Source organism: Eumetopias jubatus, unplaced genomic scaffold (genome assembly GCF_037043125.1).
Source record: "Eumetopias jubatus isolate StellerSeaLion01/CBP00866 unplaced genomic scaffold, mEumJub1_p1.0 scaffold_11, whole genome shotgun sequence".
In the NCBI taxonomy this organism is placed as follows: domain Eukaryota; kingdom Metazoa; phylum Chordata; class Mammalia; order Carnivora; family Otariidae; genus Eumetopias; species Eumetopias jubatus.
This window is the reverse complement of record NW_028274817.1, coordinates 58,377,300-58,400,033: the sequence shown is the minus strand read 5'-3', so window position 1 is coordinate 58,400,033 and position 22,734 is coordinate 58,377,300. Positions and strand designations below refer to the sequence as shown.

Genomic DNA, 22,734 nt, shown 5'->3' with positions numbered 1-22,734 from the left:
CTGCACTCATTTAAAAATATTTACCTATCCATTAACCTAAAAATATTTACCTTATCATTAATCTAAATACAGACATACTGTGTATTTTTCCTTTCAACGTCTGTTTTTGAGATGTTCATTTGGGACACATTTATCGCTAACCTTTTTCCAGTGAGGTGTTTCCATCATACCAGGTCTACAAGATCAAGTCAATATTAAGAATTCATCCATTAAAGGGTTATTCTATACACTTCTGTGTGTCTATTGCATAAATATGTTAGAATATTTACAATGACTATATATCCTCTATTTGATGAAAAGCCCAAATCTCAAATATTCTGTCCTCCTATCCTTATAAAGCCATTAAAATATTCTAGAAAGCCTAATTTCTTAATGTCTAAGTTATATCTCTTAAAACTAGGGGCAGTGCAATGATCCCTTCTTGGATCATGTATGTGTTCTAATTTTTATTTTGGGAAATATAGTTTCTATATTTTGTAATGTGATAAAAATTTGTACATACATTATTCTATGTATTTAATTAAAATATAGATTAAGTTACATTCTCCAGATAGGTACATAATTTTTATACAGCAAACCTCTTATCATAAAAACCCTGTAAAGCAGGTATCATAGTTCTTCAAAATTAACATCTTAAAGGAAGGCAATAAATTCTATTATGGGAATTTTTCATTATTAATATGTTATTTTTCTATTTTCCATATTTCTATTTTCATTATTAGATATACTACTTTTCGTATCTGAAACTAATAACACTGCATGCTAATTTTACCTCAATAAAATATTTTTCTAATATATACTTATTAAAATACAGATTTGTTGATATTTAAATATGAATGTCTTGTTATATCTGATGTGAATTATTATCCTGAAAGGGAGAGTATTTGATATAAAAAATCAGAAAACATGCACATGAGGTAGGAATTTATCCTCAAATTATTTTACTCTTCTTCTCTGACTTGGACAATTCAATTTTTCAAACCTGAAGATTTTTGTGTATCTTGCTTTGTGCTGAAGATATGATAATTCATATGGGTTAGCATTATTCATAAGATAGAATAGTTTCTAACTTACAAACAAAGAAATTATATGGCCAGTGCCATCCCTGATTCATTTTTTAAAATTTATTTTAGAGAAAGAGAGGAGAGGGAGAGGCAGAGGGAGAGGGAGAGAGTCTCTAGGCAGACTCCATGCTGAGCTGGAGCCTGACTCGGGGCTCAACGCCATGACACTGAGATTACCACCCCAGCTGAAACCAAGAGTTGGATGCTCAACTGACTGTGCCACCCAGGCGCCCCCTAATTCATTTTTGACCAACCATACTTTCACTGCTGTGGGAGTTGCTACTGTCAAAGCTCCCATCCCCAGTATCAGAACTGACTGTTGGAGTCTGATAAATGTGAAACCTATCCCGCTTAACCTCCCCAGACTCACCTTTCCTGACTCTTCCCTCTAAGATCTACATATGAATATTATTTGCCAAGAAAAATCCCCCTGCTTAGAAAAATCCCTGTGAAGCTGTTTTCTCCAAGAATTAGATCTTAAAGACAATCAGGGGTGGCACTACCCTTATATGTTATGTATAATGTTAAACAATATAAATTACCTCTTGTTCAGCACAAACGGAAATATCTGAAAATCTATCCTGGCTTTATTACTAAGTGGATGCTGGGTCTTGAAAAACTTATTTAAAGTACTTTGAGCCTCAATTTCTTCACTTAAAATATTTAATATGTTGAAGACGGGGTTATCTCTATTCTCCCTCCCAGCTCTAAAAGTGTATGATTCTGATGGTAGTACATAATCCAACAGAAAAGAGTAGTCTGATGATTATACATTCAGGCTGTTTTCAGATGCTACTTACTAGTCTGACTATTTATGTTAGAGGTTATCAGAATTCACTAATTTAAAGAGCTTTATAGTTGGGAAAGGATAAGATAACTCAGCTTTTACCTATCAACTGCAACATATACATGACATCATATATATTCAACTAAAGGAAAAGAACAAAAGGCCAATACTAAAGTTTTAAAGAATACCTCAGGTGCTACAAAGTTTGCAGTGTAGCATGGAGTCAAGAGAAGTCCATTTTCCCCTCGAAGTTGTTTTGCAAACCCAAAATCGCAAATTCTAATGGAGTCTGCATTGGCTGATTCATCCATATATAAAATATTACTAGGTTTAAGATCACGATGAACAACCTTGAACATAAAAGAAAAAAATTACATTTCTATAGTGAACTAAACATCTATGAAATAAAACACTTTACATTCAAGTATTTCCAGGCGAAGGAACTTTCTAAATCATAAAATTTTGAAAATGACACTTTCTCCAACCTTGATAGCCTTGACAGCCTGAAGTACACAGAAGAAATGATCTCTGTCCGATAATGTTCCAGTTTCTATTCAAGCCATAAGTTTTGTTATCATTTCCAATCTCAAAATATCAAAATTCAAGTCTCAGTTCCACTTTTGGAAATAATGGACTAAGACCCTACTTAACACTCTCTTCTCCACAGTAAACAGCTCTAAAACTTGAACATAATTAAAAAATCAACTACCTGAAGGTACTGGAGAATGAACTGAAGCAGACAGACTCTGATGGGAAGTATACACTTTGTTGAAGGAGGAAATATAGGGAGCTATAAGCAAGGTTAGCATATCTGTGGTTTTTAGCCTAGGGTTTAAGTGCAGTTCCTGTCACACAGTGATGGTGAAAACATATGTGGAAAAGCCCACAGACATTCTGGCTGGGAGGAACAGAAAAGAGATGCTAGGAAACTGAATGCTCAGGAGGAATTCTGTAAGGAAAAGAGCCAGAACTGACCCCTGAATCAAAAGTGTATAGAAGAGGCTCAGTGTAATTCATACAAAGATAAGAGATACAGAGACCAGGGCGCCTGGGTGGCTCAGTTGGTTAAGCGACTGCCTTCGGCTCAGGTCATGATCCTGGAGTCCCTGGATCGAGTCCCACATCGGGCTCCCTGCTCAGCAGGGAGTCTGCTTCTCCCTCTGACCCTCTTCCCTCTCGTGCTCTCTATCTCTCATTCTCTCTCTCTCAAATAAATAAATAAAATCTTTAAAAAAAAAAAAAAGAGATACAGAGACCAGAGCTGCTGCCCAAAATGCAGAGTTTTCAGTGCAAACCCTGCCAAGAAAATTATCCACCAAAACAAAACAATAATCATTGAATAAAAAACTAACAATACAAAAAAATCTACTTAATATTCAAATGTATAGTATATAATCCAAAATTATCTGATATATAAGGACCAAGAAAATGGAACACAGTTTCAAGAAAAGAGAAAATCAACCAATTCCAACTCCAAGATGAACCACATTGGACCTAACAGACAAGATTTTAAAGTGGCTATTATTACATGTGACATGATGAAAGTATTAACTAATTCCATGGTGGTAATCATATCGCAGCACATAAATGTATCAAATCAACATGTACAACTTAAATGGACATATTGTTATATGCCAATTATATCTCAATAAAAATGTATTATTCAAAATTCACAAAACAAATAAAGATAAAAGAAATATTAAAAATAAAGTGGCTATTATAACTATATCAATGAAGTAAAACAAAAACATGTTTTCAATGCATGAAATTCTCAGAAGGAAACAGAAACAATGAGAACCAAATGAAATGCTAGAAATGGAAAATATTCTGAAATTCTCTATGATGATTTTCCTACTAATATTATCTACTTCATTTATTCTAGTCCTATCTTTAATCAGCATTTTACTACACTAAAAGTTTTTTAAAGACAAGGACCAAGTCTTACTCATGCTTGAATCTGCATCACCTTTTACAATGCCTGGCATGTAGAAATGCTCAATATATATCTATGATTGATTTATTTAATTGATGTAAGAATCTGAAGGTTTATAAAATAATAAAGAAAAAATAGTTGTTTTACTTTTCTCAAAAACCCTGATCACCCTTTATTTTAGAGAGTGTTGATGAAGACTATCATGGAATTAAATTATAATAGAATTATTCCTTTAGCACTATAGAGTGTATATTTCAAAATATTTAAAATATACTCTCTTAAAACACACACTAAGTACTGGCTTATTTTTCTTAATTATAAGAAGGGTCCCTATAGAATTTTCACTATGTCAATTCTGAATTGTTCATTTTTAAATTTTTTATACTTAAGTGAATACATATGTACTATTACAATTGACTCAAACTTAAAATTTTAAATTATTTGTGACTTTGTTTACTTGTATAGCTGTTATAATAAAAATTGGTCTTTTTCATAACTCAATTCATTTGCTTTCTTTATGAAGACATAGGAAGCAAAATAACAGACCTGTTCCTCCAGCATAAATTTTAATACATTAGTATTTCAAATGCTTAGAATACAAATTTGTTACTGTATTTGTAGGAGGGGTTGGCAAGGGTCAAGATATATAGTCCTCTGGACATTTTTCCAAAGAAGACATACAGATGGCCAACAGCCACATGTAAAGATGTTCAGTATCACTCATCATCAGGAAAATGCAAATCAGCACAATGAGGTATCACCTTACAACTATCAGAATGGTTAGAATCAAAAAGACAAGAAATAACAAGTGTTATCAAGGATGTGGAAAAAAGGAACCCTAGAACACTGTTGATGGGAATGTACACTGGTATAGCCATTGTGGAAAACAGTATAGAGGTTCCTCAAAAAATTAAAAGTAGAAATACCACATTATCTAATAATTTCACTACTGGGTATTTGCCCAAAGGAAACAAAGACACTATTGAAAAAGATATAGGCATCCGTTTGTTTATTGCAGCATTATTTACAATAGCCAAGATATGGAAGCAACCTAAGTGTCCATCCACAGATGAATGGATAAAGAAGATAGGTTGCGTGTGTGTGTGTGTGTGTGTGTGTGTGTGTGTGATGGGATATTAGCACAGCCATAAAAAATGAGATCTTGCCATTTGCAACAACATGGATGGACTTAGAGGGTATTATGCTAAGTGAAATAAGTCAGACTGGGAAAGAGAAATACCATATAATTTTACTTTCAAGTGAAATCTGAAAAACAAATGAATAACAAATAAACAAAAAGCAGAATCAGACCTAAAAATACAGAGACAAAATGATGGTTTCCAGAGGAGAGTGGGTGGAGGTATGGGCAAAATGGGTGAAGGGGAGTGGGAGACACAGGCTTCCCGGTATGGAATGAGTAAGTTATGGGAATAAAAAGTATGGAATAGAGAATATTGTCACTGGTAATGTAATAGCATTGTATGGTGACAGATGGTAGCTACATCTGTTGTAGCGAGTACAGCATAACGTATAAAATTGTTGAATCACTATGCTGTACACTTGAAACTAATGTAACATTGTGTGTCAACTATACCCCCTGAAAAAGATACACAGTCCTTTTATTGCCAGAACTTTATATGTTAGATACAGTATAATTTGAAAAATACTCACATGTCCTTGTCTGACTTTTAAGTTTGATTAGGTTTAATAATTTCAAAGTCAAGGTTAGATATATTTACATAATTCAAACCATTTTAAAACTAATATGCTCTTAAATCAGGGCAACAGGCAGAGTGAAAAGAATTCATAAAATATTATCCAATTTCCTAAATCTCTAACTTTCACTACATTATGAATTTTATTAGGATACTCTCTATAGAAATATATGTTACAGGAAAATTCATTTTGAGTGGCATCTCCTAGATATAATTTTATGAAGATATATAAGTCCCAAAATTGAAGGGGAGAATATAACTACAACTTACTCCTTGACAATGAAGATAGTCAACTGTCTTAGTTATTACAATCAGTACATCACTAGCTTCCCGTTCTGAGAAACATTTTTTTTTGAGAATACGGTCAAGTAGTTCTCCTCCTTTCATCAAATCCGTAACAAGGTAAACATATCTACCATCATCATAAACCTAAAAAAAAAATGTTTTAAATATTATTATTTATAATTATAATTCTGAAATTTTGAAATTATATTTATTTTCCTTTTCTAGTGAACCTCTATTGTTAAAAAAGGACATTAACCCCTTGCTGTTAATATAGTACAGGCTACAGTGAAGATTAAAATGGCTAAACAACCTCCTATAGAGTCTTGAGACCATGTTAAACATATAATTGCATTAACTTTTGAAGTTGTATATTATACTTCATCAAATTATATAAATGGAACAATAGAACTCTGTGTCTCTCAAATAGCATCTATCTCATTTTTGATTATATTATAGCCACTTCTCTTCCCTACTAATAATAAGCTTCCTTCTGGCAGTAAATATATTATTTTTAAATATAGTCCTCACAGTCCATTATCTGATATGGTGTCTTAAATATTTCATTGAATTCAAATACTATATTAAGGAGAATAAATAAGAAAAATATGTGTACCCTTTCAGGGCATGTGAGATGTTTGTATACACAGATGTGCGTGTGTGTGTGTGTGTGTATGTATGTGTATATATATATGTATATTTATATATACATATATATATACAAGGAAATACTGCTTAAAGATTACAAATCAAAATGCATAATACTATTTCACTCAAGGAACAATCCATAATGCTATAGCCATTTGCTTTATAATCAAAAAAGTAAAATATTTTAGAATTTGGCAGATTCCAAATCTCCTATATCTTCTCTATTTTTAGTACTACAGGATAATAAATGGTGCTGGTTATAATGTTTAGTTGATCAGTCAGAACGTAGTCAAGCCATCAGGATGTATTCAAGCCATCAGGACACTGTCATTTACCAACCAAAATAGTTCCTTTTTGATGTTGTATAAGAAGGGTAGGAGTACAGAATCACAGGGGAAAAAAAAGAACTGAAGTGGCAAATTTAAGATTTTTGAGATTTTGTGGCTTAAAAGTAGACTATACCATAAACATGAAAAGTTTCAAAAAGAAAATAAAGTGTCAAGTCATAACTTCATTAGCTTAGCTGATACATAGATTTTGAATACCTACATCCTTTAAAGTAATAACGTTGGGGTGTTGTCCATAGCGCATCAAAATTTCAATTTCTTCTGAGGGGTCTCTCTTACTTTTGTCAATGATCTAAGAAATAAGATAAAGAAAAATTTCAGAGAAAACCAAATTATTTTCTTTGTCTAAAAATGAATGAAATATTTTCCATTTGGTTATATTTTAAGCAAACACTTAAACTCAAGAGTGATGTTTGTTTCACATTATTTTAACATTTAAAAATTTCCTATAACTGAAACTTAACAAAAAAACAGAACAGTTTTCTTTAACATTATATTCCACTTAACTGAAACTATACCAACTGATAATGTGATCCAAATGTAACAGTAATTGTCACAATTGCACAATCTTACCATACTATATTAAAATAAAACTATTTAAAACAAGACATTCATGAAATATACCCTTCCTCCAAAATAAAGTCTTAGAAAGAAATTCAAATGAAAATACTGTCTTAAGACGTTTCCCCCATCTATGATGAATACTGGGTATTATATGTAAGTGATGAATCACTAAATTCTACACCTGAAACTAATTTTACCATGTATGTTAACTAACTAGAATTTAAAAACTTGAAAAACTTCCCTTATCATCTTATCTTTGCTATCTCCACTTGCTCCACTGAAAAATGTCTGTAAGTTACCCTGTAATTTAACTTACATATATGTATATATATAAAACAAACAAGTTAGGCTCAGAGATAATACCTTCACTGCAAATTCCATGTTGGTAGCTGTATGAATGCATCGCTTGCAAACAGAATAGGAGCCAACACCAATATCCTCTTTTAATTCATATACTTCAGCAAATTGTGTAGCATTTCCATTTATCTGTTTTTTAAAGTAAAATATTAAAGAGAATGAAATATTTTCACAAATTTTATCTTCTCTTCTAAATATTCATCAATACGAAATCTTTTTAAAAATTCATTATAGAGAAGTTTTATCAGTATTTATAAATGGTTTAAGGAGCTTCTTTGTTAATCCTAAATTTTAGGTTTTCTAGATCCCCAAAGCCAATACAATAAACCAACTAGTTTATACTCTGCCATTACATTTTTCTTGTCAGAAGAAATTACATAAATATAATTAAAGGTTACTACTACCTGTATTTTTCCAAAACATATGGAGACATCTTTAAGTCATATTATACACAGAGATAAATTAAGAAGTTAAAAATCACTTAAAATTTTTAATGTCTTGAGGAACCCCCATACTGTTTTCCAGAGTGGCTGTACCAGCTTACATTCCCATCAACAGTGTAAGAGGGTTCCCCTTTCTCCACAAACTGCCAACACTTGTTGCTTCCTGTCTTGTTAATTTTGGCCATTCTAACTGGTGTAAGATGGTATCTCATTGTGGTTGTGATTTGTACTTCCCTGATGGCTAGTGATGTTGGGACATTTGTTTAGGATGAGCACTGGGTGTTATATGCAACTAATGAACCATTGAGCACTACAACAAAAACTTAAGATGTACTATATGCTGGCTAACTGAACATAATAAAAATAAATAAAGCACTTAAAATTATTGTAAATCCATTACCAATAACTGAAAGAAATAGTTATCCCTACACTGAATAATCTGATTAAGTGGAATTTACCTGAACAATTGGTAACACGTTTGCACTTGTAACAGGAGTGATTTTATATTCTTCTGCAATAGAAGTTGCAACAAAGCTGAATCCTTTGAAGAGTTGATGAGCATTAGCACTAGCTGGCAAACCAGGAGAATCTAATGTCCAAATAATTATATTTAATTAAAACTACACAGAATTCTATGATATGAAATGTTAGCATTTTTTAAATATAAAAGAAACCATTAAATGTTTCCATCAGACACTGTATATCATGTTTTTGATTTACTGCATATTATCTGTCTCCCCATCTAGCTACTCTGCAAGCCCCATGGATTGTAATTTTTGCCTGTTCTGTTCACTGTTGCATCTTCAGTGCTTAATACCTTCAATATTTGTTGGTATTCAATATTTGCTGAATGAATGTATGAAACAGATGCTACTCTAAGTAGACCTCACTAAATTATAAACTTTAAGAGTCAGTGATATATCTCGTCTTACCTCTTACTCCTTACCCTATAATGCATGAGCATGTCAAAGGACTTTTAAAACAAAAATGAAAAAATTTCACCCTTTGCTTTAACCCTTGCTTCCCTGATAAATATTTCCTATTTAAATCCTCTGTTTGAAAGATGCCCATGCAATGCTGTATATAAGATCCACACTTTCATATAACGTAAACAAACCCTCTGCAAACTTAAAATTCATTTAGTTTTTACCTAAGAATCTAGTTTATTTTTAACAATCTAATTGAATGAAAGCCCTGATATTACATATAAACATGCATTACCTTTAGGTGTTTTTGCAGTAAACTCAGGATCAAAACAAAAAGTATCATCCGGTTTTCCAGAAGCAGGTTTGAAAGGAGGTTGAACTTCTCTTCTATATAATTTCTAGAAGAAAAAACAGGATAACACAAAGTCATATTAACACTTTAAAATTATATTTTCTAAGGGAAAGCAGAATATAATATTAATAATCCTTAATAGAAGACTTACAATTTAATAAATAAAATTTTAACAGGCTTCGTATACCTGTTAACCAAATTCTAAAAATTTGAGAGATAATCACAGTCAAATGAGACCAGGAAACACAACAGTGATGCCAAAAGTTGCATACACAAGGAATGATGTTCAATTTTGGATATCAAAAACTGACTTTAATTCTCACTGGTAAAATAACCATGTAGAATATATCACAATATGACTGTACAGAAGTAACTAATAACATTCAAGAATTTCAAAACTAATAGATAATCTTCAAGAAGTATATATTTCACCTAAAATATTTTGATGTTACATAAAAATATGTCTTAAATACACTGTTTAGAGCTATTAAATAATTTAAAAATATAATTTTGTCTAACAACTTAAGTTCCTAAAATTTTGTTTTTGAAAGACATTTAAAACATCTTAAAATATATGAAAATCTACTGCCCTCTTTTAAAAATCTGCTTTTTTAAAAGGTCACAGTCCCATAGCAGGGGAAAATTAATAGAGAATTACTTTGATTTTCATTTATTCAAATATATAAACAATATATTCTTTTGTTATTTAAATTAATAGCAATGAACATAAACTGTTTAGATATAAGAATGATGGAAAAAAGGAATTTGTGGTTGTCTAGTTAAGAAGAAAGGAAGAGTAGACAAGCATTAGGAAAAAAAATGACAAGGGGATATAAGGACACCAAGAAAGGGATGCACGCACATATGACATAGGACAGACTCCCATGTAGCATGCTCACTGAGTGGCCTTTCAGGGTATTAATACTAATGGCTTATGTTGTGCAGTTTATGTTGTGCAGTTGTACAATTATAAAAAAATCATTTTTTCCAACTTTTAATTTAAACTCCAGCTAGATAACATACAGTGCAATATTGGTTTTAGGTGTAGAATTTAGTGATTCAAAACTTACATATGACACCTGATGTTCATCATAACAAGTGCCCTCCTTAATCCCATCACCTGTTTAACCCATTCCCCACCCACCCACCTCCCCTCCAGCAATCTTCAGTTTGTTCTCTATAGTTAAGTGTCTGTTTCTTGGTTTGCTTTTTTCCCATGTTCATTTGTGTTGTTTCTTAAATTCCACATATGAGTGATATATGATAACTGTCTTTCTCTGACTTTTTTCATTTAGCGTAATATACTCTAGTTCCATCCATGTCATTGCAAATGGCAGGATTTCATTCTTTTTGATGGCTGAGTAATATTCTATTACACACACACACACACACACACACACACCACTTCTTTATCCATTCATCAGTCGATGGACATTTGGGCTGTTTCTATAATGGCTATTGTTGATAATGCTGCTTATAAACATCAGGGTTCACGTAACCCTTTGAATTAGTATTTTTGTATCCTTTGGGTAAATACCTAATAGGGCAATTGCTGGGTCATTCGGTAGTTCTATTTTTAACTTTTTGATGAACCTCCATACTGTTTTCAGGGTGGCTACACCAGTTTGCATTCCTACCAACAATATAAGAGGATTCCTCTTTCTCTGCATCCTTGCCAACACCTGTTGTTTGCTGTGTTGTTAATTTTAGCCATTCTACCTGATGTAAAGTGATATCTCATTGTAGTTTTGATTTGTATTTCCCTGATGATGAGTGATGTTGAGCATCTTTTCATGTATCTGCTGGTCATCTGTATGTCTTTGGAAAAATGTCTATTCATGTCTTCTGCCCAGTTTTTAATTGGACTATTCATTTTTTGGGTGTTGAATTTTATAAGTTTTTATATATTTTGGACACTAACCCTTTATCAGATATGTCATCTGCAAATATCTTCTCCCATTCCTTAGGTTGCCTTTTAGTTTTGCCGATTGTTTGCTTTGCTGTACTGAAGCTTTTTACCAGTTAAGTGTGGTTATTCTCTCCTATTCTCAGTTGGGGAATGTGAAGGAGGAAGAAAAATGTACATGGATCCATAGATCTTAATTTGCCTTATCATTCACCCCCTTATCCCTTTCTGTCCCTCCTTCACATTCCCCAACTGAGAATAGGGGAGAATAGTAACTACACTTAATAGGCAAAACATATGGGTAACAAAAATTTAGTAAACATCATCCACACATCTACTGGTTCAAGGTAATTGTCACGACATCTATACCTCTAAATAAAAATCTCATACCAAGAAAAAACCTAAGTTTTATCAACAAAGTCCAAATATAACCATTTTATTCTTCAGTGTTAGTTCATATTAAAGTCACTCAGTAACAAAGTTTCTACTGAACTTACATTCCAGTCAACATTTGCAAAAAAAATATGCCTTTTGATTTCCTCAACTCCTTCTGAACCTATAAAAAAAGAAATAATTTTTTACTGGTGTAATTTTTTTAAGCTGTCTACCTGGCTTCTCTGCTATTATCTGTACAAGAGTATATACATTTTATAGACTCCTTTCAGTGAAAATTTTATGATTTCTTATCTGCTATTTTACTGTTTTTTGATTTAATATGATAAAATATATCTAATGTTCACACTGAAGCACATAAAGTATCATGAAATACCGAAATGCCTTCCAAGTTAAATCAAAATAATGTTTAACATATAATTAAAATTGAAGCATATTTTCTTTCCTTTGCAATTCAACTTATGACCTTGTATCTCAATGCCAAATTAAAAAGTGCAACAGAATAAAGTGACATTGAAATTTTAACACAAGTCCACAAATAAAATGATAGGATCACATCTGGATCCAGGTAAAGGTTACCAGTAAGTGGCCAAATAATGAGAGACTATGGATATATTTACCTTGAAGAGTACTGGAAGGGACAGAATAATTACCTTCAAATATCTAAAAGGAATACCTATATAAGGGATAATTCTGCGAATTATTTTAGAAGAGGTACTCCACATGATATACATAATGATATGTATTAAACAGAAGTTCTGAATAAATAGACCACTCCATTCTTAAATTATGGACACAACAGAGTTTACTGGATCTATGTACATACAAAATGCAAACTTCTAGGTATAAATATATAGCAACAGTAAATGAACTAAGCCAGAAAACAAAGTTACAATTATCCTCCCAAAGCATGCAGTGTATTGTTATAAAAGCTAAGACAACAAAGAATACCCAATCTATTTGCTGGATTCCTTTTGAATAACATCCTTAGGAGACTTTGTGCCTCAGCACTAAGAAACTGAGGCATCCCAAGTTTTGCTCTGAAAAATAAGATTTTAGAAAATTTCACTTAAATCTAGCCATACTTTAAATTGACAAATCTTAAAAAGAATTTAAAAGAATGCTTTAACAATGACAACTAATGTCCCTTTTATGGTAGAAGAAAACAAGACAGTGTGAAAAAAACGTTCTTGTGTGTCAGTTGAAAACAAGATTCTCAAAACTGAAAGCAAGGAATTTTTCCCAAAAGAAAAAAATAATGTTCACACTTACTTTAATATCATATTCATGGTCTCATTTCTGTCTTTACCTTGAAATGGCAGAGTACCAGTAAGCATTTCAAACTAAAACAAAAAGTAACACATTAATTTAGAACTTAGAATATACAATAAAATTCTTTAGGAAAAAAAACTGAAACAAGTAATACGTGATCATCAAATCACATAGGATCTACATGATAGGTCAAAATAGGACCAGAAAACTAAGTCAATTAAGGAACTACACTTCTGGTACCCCACTACATATAGCCCAACTGATAGGTGACCGTAGGAAATGAAACAACCAATTTTTTTCAGTATTGTCTAATCTGGTTACTTTCTCAAACCAAAGCAATTTGAAAATAGACACACAGCATTTCCTTTTAAAACAAAAATATGCTTTTAAAGCAAACATTGAACAATGAATGGAAAATAAAAATAAGCACTGAACCATTTCAAATTCATACATGCTTTGTACAACTGAAACTAATATTACAATGTGTATTAACTAAGTGGAATTTAAATGAAACTTAAAAAAAGAATTTCTACAAAAGGCCAATAAGTTCATGAAAAGATGTTCAACATTACTAGTCATTAGTGAAGTAAAAAGAAAAAAAGATTTAACTATTCTTATTCTCCTCACTGCCCCCCAAAAAGCAATCAAAAAAGAACAAGAAGCTACATACATACAACAATATCTTAAAAAAGATTTGAGACAGTTGTACATGGCATAAAAATCATTTTCTCTAAGAGATTTAACTGCAATGTAGATAATTAGAACACTAAATAATGGTATAAAAAAGACTAGATCTAAAAATTAAGATCATTATAGTTCACTAAAGAGAAAACTTTGTATCTAATATTTAAATCTTTCTTCATTATTTTATTATTATGTTCAGTTAGCTAACATATATCTCTAATATTTAAATCCTAAACTTGGATTCAATAATGGCATTCACTTCAGTCCTCTGTTCATTTATTTGAATTCACAACCTTAGTTAGCTTATCCATTCCATTCTTTCCTATACACTGATGACTTTCAAATCTGTTCTAGCCTCAATCTCTCTCAAGTCCCAGTTCTCCCTCCCAAATCTATAGTAATGTTTCTCAACTGGAAACTGAAGAAGTAGGGGTAGGAGCCATAGAAAGGGAAATAAGGAAAAAGGGAGTATAGTATATACGGATCATTGTTCTCAAGTTCCAGTCCCCTGACTCCAAACCTAAAGTTATGGTTCTCCACTGGGGACTGGAGGAGTAGAGATGGTAACGGGAAGGACAAAAAGAAGGGGGATATTATATTGGAATCACACCTCCCCCCCTAAATTAAACTGTATATTGGCTGACTGAGCAGTATTTTTTTATAAGTCTCCAGATGAGCACTGGGTGTTATATGCAAACAATGAATCATGGAACACTACATCAAAACCTAATGATGTAATGTATGGAGATTAACATAACATAATTAAAAAAAAAAAGTCTCCAGATGATTCTGATCTTCTCTCCACTTCCTTCTCCTAATTTATTACCACCAAGGGGTTAACCACAAACCTACAGTAACCTATGCAACATGTTATAAATAAATTATTTCTCCATTCCAAAACCAGCTCTCCTTCCCAACTATCTCTTTTCTACTGAACTTCCATTCTTTCAATTCCCTAAAGTTCATAAATTTTATTTTATTTTATTATTTTTTTTTAAGATTTTATTTATTTATTTGAGAGAGAGAATGAGAGAGAGAGAGAGCATGAGAGGGGGGAGGGTTCCAAGGGAGAAGCAGACTCACTGCTGAGCAGGGAGCCCAATGCGGGACTCGATCCCGGGACTCCAGGATCATGACCTGAGCCGAAGGCAGTCACTTAACCAACTGAGCCACCCAGGCGCCCAAAAGTTCATAAATTTTAAAGTTATCTTTATCTTTGACCCTTTCCTTCACTATTCTAATATTCTAATTGGTTCTCCAGTTCTTTGTTAATATGATCACAATACTATCCTTCCTGAGACTTGGAACTATTTAAATTTTATCCATGCTTCAGGATTTAAGTTCCACCTCCTCCAATTTTCCTAAATCAATTTACATGATTTCTTGCCTGAATTTCTAAAGTATACTGTCAGACAGTTTATTTAGCTGCCCCAATTGTTTCCCCAACCAGATTGTATGCCTTCTTAGGTGATGAAAAATGTCAAATATTGCACTTCCAGGTTATTCCTACCCCACTACCCTCCCCAAATGCCAGGTTTATAATAAGCAATAATACATTAATGTGTCATATAGTATGTCATTCAGTAGTAAATAGGCAAAATGGATTATCAGCAAGATGGATTGTACAAGCAAATTGATTCAATAGCTATTCATTTATCACTCTACTTAATACTACAAATTCTATTCTTAATTTATACCAGATTAGTCAGTTTGTATGCCCACTATGCTAGGTACCATGGGAGATGAAAAGTAGTATGAAACATGATTGCTCTCCTCAAGAAGTTTACAGTCTTTCTAGGGACATGCATGAAACAATTTGACAATAAGACAGTTTATGGTAAAGTGCTAAGGTCTGTGATACCTAATTAATAAAATATGTGACAGTTAAACATAGTATTCTGAAATCTAAAATCTGGAAAGTCTTTTTCTAAGTTTTAAATTTGAATAGCTTATAAAAGAATGCTGCCATTTACCTTTTCATCTAGGAACTTTAAAAGAAATCAGAATACCAAAACCTTAATTCTTACTTTGTTAACAGCTAGCCAGTCACAAGTTTTTTAGTAATCATGAATTATCAAAACTCTATTCTAACCTGATGCATTCCAAAATTTAAATTAAAATTCTAAATAATATTAATTTTATATTGGTATAATTAAAAAATTAATACTACTTACCATAAGTACACCATATGACCACCAATCAGCACTCTGGGAATGGCCTCTCCTATTTACTACTTCAGGAGCCATATACTCCACTGTACCACAAAATGAGTAAGCCTTCTTTTCTTGATCTACTGATTCCTTGCTGAGTCCAAAATCTATAATAACAATATGATACAAAAATATATCTGAAGATATTCAGAAAATAGAAAATACCAAAAGAAATAAAATTATGTGTTAGACCTTAAAACAATTCATGGATGGCCTATAATTACTCTTAAGAAACCTCTCCTATGAGACAATGGAATGCAACCTGTATTTTGTAATGATACTCTTTAAGAGCATTTAAAGATTGCTCAGCAAATTTCATCATCAAAATACATGTTTTCATGTCTATACTAGAATATCATTCAGCAACTTTGAGAGGTCAACAATTAAATCAAACCTGTCATATTGATCTAAGTTTTAAAACAGACTAAGACAAAAAGGAGGGAGTAACTTACACTTCTTAAAAATACTAAAAAAAGCAAAGTGTGCTTTGGCTTTGGTGAGCTTCCATTTTTCTTTAAGGCTTTTAAGAGCTAAAGGTACTAATATATAAAAATCAATCTTATTCCTATATACTAGCAATGAAAAATTGGAAGCTGAAATTTAAAAAGTACCACTTATAATACCACCAAAAAAACCCCACATGAAATCCACAGGTACAAATATACAAAGTATATGTAAGACCTGTATGCTGAGAACGAGAAACACTGATGAAAGAAATCAAAGTAGATCTAAATAAATGGAGAGACACATTGTATGCATGGTTTGGAAGATTCAGTGTTGTTAAAGATACCAATTCTCCTAAAAACTGATCTACAGAGTCAGTGAAACTTTAATAATAATCCCAGCAAGATATCTTTTGTAAAAATAAAAAAGCTAAACTTAAAATTTATATAAAAAGACTACAGAAAATACAATAGCCTAAATAATTTTGAAGAAACAAAAACATTGAAGGACTTACATTACCTCACTTTAATACTTAATATAAAGCTACAGTAATCAAGAAAGTATGCATTGGAGAAAGGCTAGACATATATATGTCATATATAGGACAATATATATTGATATACATATTGATATATATCAATGCAAAAGGACAATGTCCAAGAATAGACTAACACATATAGTTCTACTATAATGCTTGTTTTGAAAATGCAAATTTGTTCCAATGTGATCGATACATTAGGAAACAATTTGAGCACAACACAAATTTCAAATGGGGTTGGCTTATGTGTGGTTTATGTGTAATTTTGTCTATAAGAAAACACTAGATGAGACACTATAAAACTGTACCTAGCTGAAGCAAGCCAGGTAGAAATAGATACATGCACATACCCCAAACATCTGTAAGCTATTTCAGCTCACCATGTGTATTATGAGCTACTCTTGTCCACCTGTAGTGTTACTCTCAATTCCAGATAATCTGTTTTCTACTACTTCACATTAACTAACAAACTGTAACCTTTCTGACAATTCTACAAGCAAATTTCAGTATTTTTTTCAAACTAAGGTTCCTACTTATTGTAGTATTTATACATTGTTAAACATTTAGAATGTGTAAAACAATGTTGTCATTTTTATCTACTTCCTATCTTTCTTTTGTGTATCTGGTTATGTATTTGAGTGTTAAGCCCCTAACCCCATTTTCCTCATTAAGCCCTGTGCTTTTACTTATGTAATTATTCATAGTGGAGTGATTTTTTTTTTAAGATCATATGTACTGCATTAGAACTGGCTATATATTGTTAACTGATTTCTGATAAAGGTGTAAAAGCAATTCCACGAATAAAGTTAAGTTCTTTTCAACAAATGGTGCCAGAAAAATGGGATATTAATATATAAAAACATCCTCATAACATAAAGAAACATTAACTAATAATGAATCATAGAACTAAATGTAAAACCTAAAACTGTAAATTTTTCAAAAGAATAAAAGGAGAAAATCTTTTTGATCTTGCATTAGGCAAGGATTTCTGAGATACAACATCAAAAGTAAAATTCATAAAAGAAAAAAGTTGGTAACTGGACTTTGTCAAAATCAAAACTCTTCAAAAGATACTGTTCAGAGAAGAAAAAAAAAAGCTACAGACTGGAGAAAATATTTGCAGACTGCATATCTGATAAAGCTCTTGTATTAGGAATATATTTTAAAAACTCAAAATAACCCCTCGAAATTCAATAATAAAACAAACAATCCACTTTTAAGTGGGTAAAAGATGTGAACACATACTTCTCCAAAGAAATAAATACACGACAAGATGCTCACTGCCAGTTATTAGGGGAATTCAAATTAAAATCCTAATGAATATTACTACGTGCCTATTAGTAGAGCTAAAATAAAAATATCGCCAATACCAAGTAATGACAAGGATGCAGAGCAACTAGAGCTCTCATATGTTGCTGATGGGTATGGAAAATGGTGCAACCACTTGGATAACAGTTTGGAGGTTTCTCACTGAGTTAAAAATACACTTACCATAAGACCAAGCAATCCCTCTCCTTCAGTATTTACTCAAGTGAAATAAAAATTTATGTTCACATAAAACCTGCACATGAATATTTACAGTGGCTTTATTCATCACTGCCAAAAACTGGAAACAAGACAAATATCCCTTAATTGGGGATTAGACAAACTATGCCATCATCATAAAATGGAACACTATTCAGCAATAAAAAATAAATTGATACAATATAGATTAATCTCAAACGCACTGTATTAAGTAAATAAAGCCAGACTCAAAAGGCTATTTGCTATATGCCTCTGTTTTACATTAAATCATGGAAAAGGCAAAACCTTAGGGACAGAAATTAGATTGATACTTGTCTAGGGTAAAAAGGAGGATTAACTTATGAGGAAATTGTGGAGGGTGATAGAATTGTTTTATATCTTTATGTTGGTGGTGGGAATAAAACTAAATGTATTTGTCAAAGTTTGTAGAACGATAGATGAAAAAGTGATTTTTAAAAATTAAACCTTATATTTTGAGACAACTGCAAATTCACATGCAGTTATGTGAAATACTACAAGAGATCCTATTTGCCCTTTACCCAGTTTCCCCCATGGTAACATCTTACAAAACTATATTACAATATCACAACCACAATATTGACAAGGATGTTGTCAAGATAAAGAATAATTCCATCACCACAAAGACCCGAAGAATGAGTTTTACTCTAATGCAAGTTATACCTTAATTCTATAAATGAAAATAAAGCTCTAAGTCCTATATTGCTCTCTTAAAATAAAATACCAATATTAATAATTAATTTTAGGGTCTGTCAAAATTAATTTTCTAACCATGCTCAATATTTTCATTTAAAAATCACTTACCCTTGTATAATAACTCAAATGCATTATGATTTTTACCATAATTTAAAAATATCTTTTCAATGTACTACTACTTTATTTCTCTACATTTTGAGACTTTTAAACTCTTGCACATTCCATTTCAAAGATTAAATGTAATAAAAGCTAGTCTTCGAGGTCAGCTCAGCCGAATAGAACAACATACCTTGTAGAGAAGAACACTGGCTTCTTTGGCCATTCCAGAGAGGAGGAGAAAGGGAAGAGAATTTTCTTATCCTCCATTACCTTTCAGAGATTTATACCACTCCATAGAGGTCCTCTGCTGTACTTTCTCTGACAAAACTGACATTTAACACTAGAATTTGCTCAGCAATCAATTGACAAAATAATTTACAATAAGAATTAGCTACAAGATTCAATAAGATATAAGTTAATCAGTGATTTTTTTCCAAGCCACTAATTTGAAAACAAAATACAGAAATCAGCTATATAAAGGCTTTTTTGCGGGGGAGAGGGGAAGTATATCTTTGTAACCTTAAATGACTCTAAGACTTCAAATTTTAAAAGCATGCCTAGAAAACAATAATTTCATGACTATTTACTATGAGTAAAAGTAATCTCAGTGACTAATTTGCAGATAGCCATAAAAATTATTAAAATTATTTTTATGTATACATTCTCTCTTAAATATCCAGCTCAAGTACTGTGTGATATAAACTTTTGACACTATATTTTTTCTCCCTTCTCTTTATAGAAATTACCCTGTATTATGTCCCTCCAAAAACATAATATAGCAACCACAGATAGTTGAAATTGTCAATTTATAATTTTTAATGGGATATTAAGAGTAAACATTATTTTCTGAACCAGGCAAGTCATATTACATATTTAGATTTTATATAGACTATGAGGTGGGGTGTTACAGAAAAAAAAATAAGACACAAAAACAATATAAATAATATATTGGCATTTATGCAGATATTTTGGGGTATTCATTCTCATTCTGTTGATCTTCTGCTATACAATCATACTCTCGGTATGAGGTCAATTAAGCTAAAATCACAGTTATACCAAGGAACATTTATATAGTCCACTGTCATTCTAGAGTAACCTGTTAAACATTAGGTCTATTCTTTTTATCTAGAGGATTTTTAAAGTGGACAGATAAAAAGAAAGATACTGCCCCTCTCTTATGATTAAGGAAAACCTCCTAATTCTTCCTCCTAAGCCTAAGAAGAGACAATCTTGGGGAAGACCCTGCCTAGATGAGACATTCCTAAATCACTATAGCCCACTGGTATCAATGACAAACAGCTATCAATCTGGTACTTTTGACTGTAGTATTCAAAATGGAAGGAAGAAGATACGAAGGACAAGAGGAAAAGAGGGAGAAGAGAAGGGAGGAAAAGACACACAAAAGGAAGAAAAAGAAAGTATGAAAGGATAAAAATAAAATAAGTTAAAGGAAATAATGAAAAAAATAAAAGTAAAGTATTAGAATATTTGCTGTGAATGGTCACACTTTAACCAACCATACTGGAATGGTGTTAGGTTAAATCCATATGTTTATTACTCATTACACAACTTTGAATTGGGCTATAATTATAAAACAGTGTAAATTATCTAATATTTATTATTGTATCATTTTTAAAAGAAATATTAACACCATTTTAAGGAAAATAGATTGAATTGTTAAACATATTTATATCATATTTTCTTCCTGTTATAAGCCCCTGTCCTTTGCTTATAAGTTTATGTTTTTTCTAACTAATCCTTCCTCCTCAGCCAGTTTAAGTCCAAAAGCTATAAAAGCAGAATTTACATTACAAGAATAAATACAAAATAATTTGACATCATTATTCACCCAATTAACCTTAATGTAGAAAAGTGATATAGGTCGGATTTATTCTATTTTTTTCCCACCTCACTTCCTCAACCCCTGACAAAACAGGTATAGTTTATTTTTAAAAATGAAAAGAATTAAATTCTAATCAGCTTTGTAACTAAAACTTGATTGATATAAAATAAAAATTATATAATACATAAAATCTTAAAATGCTACTGTTCTCTCTTCCTATTATTTTTCTTTCCTTTTCCTTTTTCAATCCCTTTAAATCTATGTTGCTTCTTTTATATATGAAAAAGAGAATCAGGCTATGAATCAAAAAGATTTACTATACTTTATTTGAACTTTGTCACATCTGCCTGAGCCTTCAAGTTAACAGTTTTATACTTTATTTTTACATTGAAGCAGTATACTTAGGAATTTAAAGCAACTTACCTTTAAAGTGTACTGGTCCAAAATTCTCTGTAAAGACCACATCTTCATTTTAACATTCTGATAATTAAATAAAGATTTTACTATCTATTTATAACATAAGTAACCTTTTGAGATTGGCTCACTCAGCATAATGCCCTTGAGTCCATCCAAGCTGTTGCATATATCAAGAGTTCTTTCCTTTTTACTGCTGGGTAGTATTCCATTGTATGGTTGTATCACAGTTTGTTTATCCATTCATTCTTTGAAGGACATTTGGGACATTTCCAGTCTTGGGCTATTATAAATAGAGCTGCTATGAAAATTCATGTATAGGTTTCTATGTGGACATAAGTTTTTACTTCTCTAGGACAAATGCCCAGGATGAGTACTGTATGGTTCTACTTATAGCATATTCTCAACATAACAAAACTAGAGATGAAGAATAGATAAGTAGTTGCCAGGAGTTAGGGGAGGGAGGTGGAGGGCATGACTGTAAATAGGCAGCACAAGAGAGTTCTTTTGTAGTTGTAAAACAGTTTTGCATATTGATTGTGGGTGGTATTCAAATCTATACATGTGATAAAGTCATAGAATTATACACAAACAAAAAAAATAAATGCACACAAAAACTAGTGAAATTCAAATAAAGTATATGGTCCAATGAGTTGTACTATACAAATCAATTTCTGGGGTTTGATAATACACTGCAGTTTTATAAGATGTCACCATTGGGGGAACTTAGGTGATGGGTAGAAAGGACCTCTCAGTACTATTTTTGCAACTTATTGTGAGTCTCTAATTATTTAAAAATAAAAGTTTTTAAAATTTGTATAATAAAGATATTTTACACTTAAGAATCCTATGAGGATTAGCACCTTGTGTTATAGTAAACCATCAATATTCAAAATAAAGACAAAACATTTTCACAAATAAAGAAAAAAATGAACCTCTAATTCTGAAACACTTGGTTTAAAAGTTTATAATTCACTATATTTCAAATATGATAACTACTTATGATAAATCTTTCAGTCTAGACTAAAACTAAGATGATGTGTCTTTATCTAGAAAGCCAAATGTCATTTGTTAATTAGGATAGTAACTCTATTGTATAATTTTTTGGTATTACCATTAGAATATATTGAGAGCTATCTTATCTACCTTTTAAATGAATTTTAGTTCACTAAAGAGATGAATAAAATACAAGTCAAGGAAAAAAGAAAACAGGCTTAGATAAATATATATTAAAATATAGAAAAATATAAAATGGGTTTAGGGTAAAATAAGAAA

At 31.6% G+C, this 22,734-nt stretch overlaps 1 protein-coding gene across 2 annotated transcripts in view; it reads right to left on the bottom strand.

Moving 5' to 3' along the window:
• RPS6KA6 (ribosomal protein S6 kinase A6) overlaps nucleotides 1–22,734 on the bottom strand; it is a 198,415-nt gene that overhangs the window by 54,727 nt on the left and 120,954 nt on the right. The window contains exons 9-19 of one of the 2 annotated variants that reach the window (XM_088028978.1): nucleotides 21,469–21,495; nucleotides 15,848–15,990; nucleotides 12,990–13,060; nucleotides 12,669–12,757; nucleotides 11,822–11,880; nucleotides 9,362–9,464; nucleotides 8,599–8,729; nucleotides 7,704–7,826; nucleotides 6,979–7,068; nucleotides 5,770–5,928; nucleotides 2,040–2,201 (exon numbers count right to left, since the gene is read on the bottom strand). In XM_088028978.1, coding sequence (XP_087885104.1) covers nucleotides 2,040–2,201; nucleotides 5,770–5,928; nucleotides 6,979–7,068; nucleotides 7,704–7,826; nucleotides 8,599–8,729; nucleotides 9,362–9,464; nucleotides 11,822–11,880; nucleotides 12,669–12,757; nucleotides 12,990–13,060; nucleotides 15,848–15,990; nucleotides 21,469–21,495 — 1,157 coding nt within the window. The remainder of the gene's footprint in view (nucleotides 1–2,039; nucleotides 2,202–5,769; nucleotides 5,929–6,978; nucleotides 7,069–7,703; nucleotides 7,827–8,598; nucleotides 8,730–9,361; nucleotides 9,465–11,821; nucleotides 11,881–12,668; nucleotides 12,758–12,989; nucleotides 13,061–15,847; nucleotides 15,991–21,468; nucleotides 21,496–22,734) is intronic. The other variant, XM_028101479.2, reaches the window with a different exon arrangement.